Source organism: Oncorhynchus mykiss, chromosome 15 (assembly GCF_013265735.2).
Source record: "Oncorhynchus mykiss isolate Arlee chromosome 15, USDA_OmykA_1.1, whole genome shotgun sequence".
Taxonomy (NCBI): Eukaryota; Metazoa; Chordata; class Actinopteri; order Salmoniformes; family Salmonidae; genus Oncorhynchus; species Oncorhynchus mykiss.
In genome coordinates this window covers 65,713,070-65,720,569 of record NC_048579.1, presented here as the reverse complement: position 1 = coordinate 65,720,569, position 7,500 = coordinate 65,713,070, and the positions used below count along the sequence as shown (strand labels likewise).

At 44.9% G+C, this 7,500-nt stretch overlaps 1 protein-coding gene across 4 annotated transcripts in view; it reads right to left on the bottom strand.

Moving 5' to 3' along the window:
- The window catches only part of LOC110518394 (voltage-dependent L-type calcium channel subunit alpha-1C), a 561,342-nt gene that overhangs the window by 145,473 nt on the left and 408,369 nt on the right, over nucleotides 1-7,500 (bottom strand). For all 4 annotated transcript variants that reach the window (XM_036944962.1, XM_036944960.1, XM_036944959.1 and 1 more), the window contains exon 5: nucleotides 2,264-2,403. In XM_036944962.1, the coding sequence (XP_036800857.1) occupies nucleotides 2,264-2,403 (140 nt within the window). The remainder of the gene's footprint in view (nucleotides 1-2,263; nucleotides 2,404-7,500) is intronic.

Sequence of the window (7,500 nt, the reverse complement as noted above, 5' to 3'; positions counted from 1 at the left end):
CATCTGTATGACCAGCAGAGTTCATCTGTACGGCCAGCAGAGTTCATCTGTACGGCCAGCAGAGTTCATCTGTATGACCAGCAGAGTTCATCTGTACGGACAGCAGAGTTCATCTGTACGGCCAGCAGAGTTCATCTGTACAGACAGCAGAGTTCATTCAGCAGAGTTCATCTGTACGACCAGCAGAGTTCATCTGTACAGACAGCAGAGTTCATTCAGCAGAGTTCATCTGTACGGACAGCAGAGTTCATCTGTACGACCAGCAGAGTTCATCTGTACGACCAGCAGAGTTTATCTGTACGACCAGCAGAGTTCATCTGTACAGACAGCAGAGTTCATTCAGCAGAGTTCATCTGTACAGACAGCAGAGTTCATTCAGCAGAGTTCATCTGTACGACCAGCAGAGTTCATTCAGCAGAGTTCATCTGTACGGCCAGCAGAGTTCATCTGTACAGACAGCAGAGTTCATTCAGCAGAGTTCATCTGTACGACCAGCAGAGTTCATCTGTACAGACAGCAGAGTTCATTCAGCAGAGTTCATCTGTACGGACAGCAGAGTTCATCTGTACGACCAGCAGAGTTCATCTGTACGGCCAGCAGAGTTCATTCAGTAGAGTTCATCTGTACGTGAAGCTTCATGTGAAGCCTTCACCTCATAAGTGTGACGTTACGCGCGTCGTTGTCTTACTGCCTGTCAGCGACGGAGCTTTGCGTTCGTCATCAACTAAACCACAACCCCCTGGTTCATCAGAGGAAGCTGATTAGTCCGAGGCAACGGTGATAGGATAAGGCTGGGCTAAGTCTCATACCAAACTGATATTTGTGCAGCGTTTAATGTAAGCCGGTGCGATCTGGCGTCTCCCGAGGCTATGTAGACACTACCGAAAGGCCTAGAGAGACATGATAACACAGGTTAACTAGGGGAGACAGAGCTAGCTAGCTGTGTGTGGGTCTCCCCCCCCCCATAGACTCCCAATGTATCCTCTAGCTGTGTGTGGGTCTCCCCCCCCCATAGACTCCCAATGTATCATCTAGCTGTGTGTGGCTCTCCCCTCCCCCCATAGACTCCCAATGTATCATCTAGCTGTGTGTGGGTCTCCCCTCCCCCATAGACTCCCAATGTATCATCTAGCTGTGTGTGGGTCTCCCCTCCCCCATAGACTCCCAATGTATCCTCTAGCTGTGTGTGGGTCTCCCCTCCCCCCATAGACTCCCAATGTATCATCTAGCTGTGTGTGGGTCTCCCCTCCCCCTATAGACTCCCAATGTATCCTCTAGCTGTGTGTGGGTCTCCCCTCCCCCCATAGACTCCCAATGTATCACCTAGCTGTGTGTGGGTCTCCCCTACCCCCATAGACTCCCAATGTGTCCTCTAGCTGTGTGTGGGTCTCCCCCTATAGACTCCCAATGTATCCTCTAGCTGTGTGTGGGTCTCCCCTCCCCCTATAGACTCCCAATGTATCATCTAGCTGTGACCACAGACAGTAAAGCCATCTTGTAAATCAGTGGTCTGGTCACCATGTCAGAGATCAGCCCAGACTATCATCAGCCCACTATTACACGCTATCTCCTCCCCCAATCTCCTCCCAATCCTCCGCTGCACCTGCTCCCCAGTGGAGGAGGAAGGGGGGTGGCTGACCAATACCCCTGAAGTCTCTCCAGGTTCAGACAAATCATTTTCTCCTAAACTAGTTGACAGAGTAATCCACTATGCTGTGTTTGTCAGTAGTTATTATTCTTCATATTACTTTGACCTTTAAATGCGTTTACGATTGAACATAATATCAATCAATACCAATTTCCGAATTGGGAAATTAAGTTTACACATTTCTAATGTACACTTTATACAGGTAAAGTGTGGGTTCCCTCCCTCCCTCCCTCCCTCCCTCCCTCCCTCCCTCCCTCCCTCCCTCCCTCCCTCCCTCCCTCCCTCCCTCCCTCCCTCCCCTCCCCTCCCTCCCTCCCTCCCTCCCTCCCTCCCTCGCTCCCTCCCTCCCTCCCTCCCTCCCTCCCTCCCTCCCTCCCTCCCTGATTCTTGTAAGATATTTCATGTCCTGCGCCCTTTGTGTTGTGTGTGTGTGTGTGTTGTTGTGTGTGTGTGTGTCGTTGTGTGTGTCGTTGTGTGTGTGTGTGTCGTTCTGTGTGTGTGTGTGTGTGTGTGTGTCGTTGTGTGTGTGTGTGTGTGTGTGTCGTTGTGTGTGTGTGTGTGTGTGTGTGTGTGTGTGTGTGTGTGTGTGTGTGTGTGTGTGTGTGTGAGACTCACTGGGCACCCCAGACACCAGTCTGAGTGGCCTGAGCACCCTGAACGCCCGTAGTGCCTTCACATCGAAGCCCGCTGCCTTCCCTCCTATGGGCGTCCCTCCATCCACTTTGGTGGCCTGCTCTAATATAGCACTGAAGAGCCTGCAGAGAGAGTGGGAGAAAGAGAAGATAGAGGAAGAGAGAGAGAGAGAGAGAGAGAGAGAGAGAGAGAGAGAGAGAGGAAGAGAGAGAGAGAGACAGAGGGAGAGACAGAGAGAGAGAGAGAGAGAGAGAGAGAGAGAGAGAGAGATCTTACAGGATTGATCGTCCTCATCATTCTTGTCATTGTCATTGAGGACACTTGTTAAAGGGGCAGTGCAGTCAAAAAGTGCTGTGATATTTCCTGACTACGAGGTCCAAATAAACACTCTGAAATTGTTAACATGATGACATTACCGTTTTAGTGTCAGAGCTTTTTTGAAAACAATTCCTGGAATTTCAACCTGTTCAGTTTATTTGTCCCGAAGCATGACATCACAATCTGATTATTCTGACCAATGACCAGTCATCTTTTATTTGCATATGTATCCTCCTACTTTGAAGGTTGTAAGCGGTGTCGGCTCGAGAGTCTAGACGATCTTTTCAGCCAATCAGAGATGTCTATGTAAATATATTAAAATGTACACTACCGTTCAAAAGTTTGTGGTAATTTAGAAATGTCCTCGTCCATTAAAATAACATTATATTGATCAGAAACACAGTGTAGACATTGTTAATGTTGTAAATGACTATAGTAGCTGGAAACGGCTGATTTTTAATGGAATGTCTACATAGGCGTACAGAGGCCCATTATCAGCAACTCCTGTGATATATAGCAACACCCACATGATCAGATGGAGCATTTCAATGCCAAACAGAGAAGGATATAAAGGATGAAAAATACATTTGGAATCATTTTCATGACATAAACACACACACAGTGATTCATGAGACAGACTGTGATGATTTAACAACACAATACATTACTGCACGGGGGCTTTAACATTGTCATGAATTTGTTTTTATGAAATTGCATTTCTGTGTTTTTGTCCTTGTCATCTTTATCATAATCCTAATCATAATCATCATCATCATCATCATTATCAATCAACCATCAGTTGATGTATAATCATGGTTGATCATCCTCCTTCCATTGTCAGTCGTCCCAGAGGAGAATAATCTGTCACAGTACGATGTGGTCTGTTAGAGAGAACAGACATGGAGAGAGCAGAGACTGATGAAACACAGCACTGGTTCTACATATGAACCTGTTTCTATACCCAGCTCTCTCTGTCTCTGTCTCTCTCTCTCTCTCTCTCTCTCTCTCTCTCTCTCTCTGTCTCTCTCTCTCTTTCTCTGTCTCTCTCTCTCTCTCTCTCTCTCTGTCTCTCTCTCTCTCTCTCTCTCTCTTTCTCTCTGTCTGTCTCTCTCTCTCTCTCCCTCTCTGTCTGTCTGTCTGTCTGTCTGTCTCTCTCTCTCTCTCCCTCTCTGTCTGTCTGTCTGTCTGTCTGTCTGTCTGTCTGTCTGTCTGTCTGTCTGTCTGTCTGTCTGTTTGTCTGTCTGTCTGTCTGTCTGTCTGTCTGTCTGTCTGTTTGTCTGTCTGTCTGTCTGTCTGTCTGTCTGTCTGTCTGTCTGTCTGTCTCTCTCTCTCTCTCTCTCTCTCTCTCTCTCTCTCTCTCTCTCTCTCTCTCTTCTCTCTCTCTCTCTCCCACTCTCTCTCAATTCAATTCAATTCAATTCAAGGGGCTTTATTGGCACGGGAAACATATGTTAACAATGCCAAAGCAAGTGAAGTAGATAATATCTCTCTCTCATCGCTCTCTCTCTATCTATCTCTCTCTATCTCCCTTTCTCTCTCATGCTACCTCTTTCTCTCCCTCTCTCTTCCTCAATCTCTAACCCCCTACCTCTCTCTCTCTCCTCTCTGAGTGCCTATAAAGCACTATAACATTGTCAGAACAGCCTGGCTCAGAGGCCAGTAGACGCCACATTAGATACGCAGAATGATCAATTAACACAGACTAAATGGCTACTTGAAAATAACGGTTCTCTCTCCCCTCTTTCTCGCTCTCTTGGCACCAATCCCATACCTCTCTCTCTATAGCTCTTCAACCCCTTCTCTCTGTAAACCTCTCTCTCCCCATGTCTCCCTCTCTCTTTCTCTCCCCATGTCTCCCTCTCAATTCAATTCAATTCAAGGGCTTTATTGGCATGGGAAACATGTGTTAACATTGCCAAAGCAAGTGAGGTAGACAACATACAAAGTGAATATTTAAAATGAAAAACAACAAAAATTAACAGTAAACATTACACATACAGAGGTTTCAAAACAGTAAAGACATTACAAATGTCATATTATATATATATATATACAGTGTTTTAACAATGTACAAATGGTTAAAGGACACAGGATAAAATAAATAAACATAAATATGGGTTGTATTTACAATGGTGTTTGTTCTTCACTGGTTGCCCTTTTCTCGTGGCAACAGGTCACAAATCTTGCTGCTGTGATGGCACACTGTGGAATTTCACCCAGTAGATATGGGAGTTTATCAAAATTGGATTTGTTTTCGAATTCTTTGTGGATCTGTGTAATCTGAGGGAAATATGTCTCTCTAATATGGTCATACATTGGGCAGGAGGTTAGGAAGTGCAGCTCAGTTTCCACCTCATTTTGTGGGCAGTGAGCACATAGCCTGTCTTCTCTTGAGAGCCATGCCTTTCTCAATAGCAAGGCTATGCTCACCGAGTCTGTACATAGTCAAAGCTTTCCTTAAGTTTGGATCAGTCACAGTGGTCAGGTATTCTGCCACTGTGTGCTCTCTGTTTAGGGCCAAAAAACATTCTAGTTTGCTCTGTTTTTTTGTTAATTCTTTCCAATGTGTCAAGTAATTATCTTTTTGTTTTCTCATGATTTGGTTGGGTCTAATTGTGCTGTTGTCCTGGGGCTCTGTAGGGTGTGTTTGTGTTTGTGAACAGAGCCCCAGGATCAGCTTGCTTAGGGGGCTCTTCTCCAGGTTCATCTCTCTGTAGGTGATGGCTTTGTTATGGAAGGTTTGTGAATCACTTCCTTTTAGGTGGTTGTAGAATTTAACGGCTCTTTTCTGGATTTTGATAATTAGTGGGTATCGGCCTAATTCTGCTCTGCATGCATTATTTGGTGTTCTACGTTGTACACGGAGGATATTTTTGCAGAATTCTGCGTGCAGAGTCTCAATTTGGTGTTTGTCCCATTTTGTGAAGTCTTGGTTGGTGGACCCCAGACCTCACAACCATAAAGGGCAATGGGCTCTATGACTGATTCAAGTATTTTTAGCCAAATCCTAATTGAAATGTTGAAATTTATGTTTCTTTTGATGGCATAGAATGCCCTTCTTGCCTTGTCTCTCAGATCGTTCACAGCTTTGTGGAAGTTACCTGTGGCGCTGATGTTTAGGCCAAGGTATGTATAGTTTTTTGTGTGCTCTAGGGCAACAGTGTCTAGATGGAATTTGTATTTGAGGTCCTCTCCCCATGTCTCCCTCTCTCTCTCCATAGCCCCCTCTCCCTCCCTCTCTCTCTCCCCATGTCTCCCTCCCTCTCTCTCTCCCCATGTCTCCCTCTCTCTCCATAGCCCCCCCCCCCCTCCCTCCCTCCCTCCCTCTATCTTTCTAAGCACAGTCTCCAGGTCACTTCAAACCCCTGAGTGGAAGATCAGGAGGAAGAGCAGAGGAAATTAAAACCCCAATTACTCCCAGAGGGAGGGAGGGAAGGAGAGAAGAAGGGGAGGGAAGGATCTCAAAGGGCCCTATATTCCTCAGCTCATGGAGGAACAGGCCTGATTATAGAGCAGCAACACAGATACAATATATCATAATATAAACATGTATCCTGGGGGGGGGGGGTCATGTAATATAATATATCATAATATAAACATGTACCCTGAGGGGGGGGGGGGTCATGTAATATAATATATCATAATATAAACATGTATCCTGGGGGGGGGGGGGGGGGTCATGTAATATAATATATCATAATATAAACATGTATCCTGGGGGGGGGGGGTCATGTAATATAATATATCATGTATCCTGGGGGGGGGGGTCATGTAATATAATATGTATCCTGGGGGGGGGGGGTCATGTAATATAATATGTATCCTGGGGGGGGGGGGTCATGTAATATAATATGTATCCTGGGGGGGGGGGGTCATGTAATATAATATGTATCCTGGGGGGGGGGGTCATGTAATATAATATATCATAATATAAACATGTATCCTGGGGGGGGGGGGGGGGGGGTCATGTAATATAATATATCATAATATAAACATGTATCCTGGGGGGGGGGTCATGTAATATAATATATCATAATATAAACATGTATCCTGGGGGGGGGGGGTCATGTAATATAATATATCATAATATAAACATGTATCCTGGGGGGGTCATGTAATATAATATATCATGTATCCTGGGGGGGGGGTCATGTAATATAATATATCATAATATAAACATGTATCCTGGGGGGGGGGGGTCATGTAATATAATATATCATAATATAAACATGTATCCTGGGGGGGGGGGGGGGGGGGTCATGTAATATAATATATCATAATATAAACATGTATCCTGGGGGGGGGGGGGTCATGTAATATAATATATCATAATATAAACATGTATCCTGGGGGGGGGGGGTCATGTAATATAATATATCATAATATAAACATGTATCCTGGGGGGGGGGGGTCATGTAATATAATATATCATAATATAAACATGTATCCTGGGGGGGGGGGTCATGTAATATAATATATCATAATATAAACATGTATCCTGGGGGGGGGGGTCATGTAATATAATATATCATAATATAAACATGTATCCTGGGGGGGGGGGGGGTCATGTAATATAATATATCATAATATAAACATGTATCCTGGGGGGGGGGGGGTCATGTAATATAATATATCATAATATAAACATGTATCCTGGGGGGGGGGGGGTCATGTAATATAATATATCATAATATAAACATGTATCCTGGGGGGGGGGGGGGGGTCATGTAATATAATATATCATAATATAAACATGTATCCTGGGGGGGGGGTCATGTAATATAATATATCATAATATAAACATGTATCCTGGGGGGGGGGGGGGGTCAGGTAATATAATATATCATAATATAAACATGTATCCTGGGGGGGGGGGTCATGTAATATAATATATCATAATA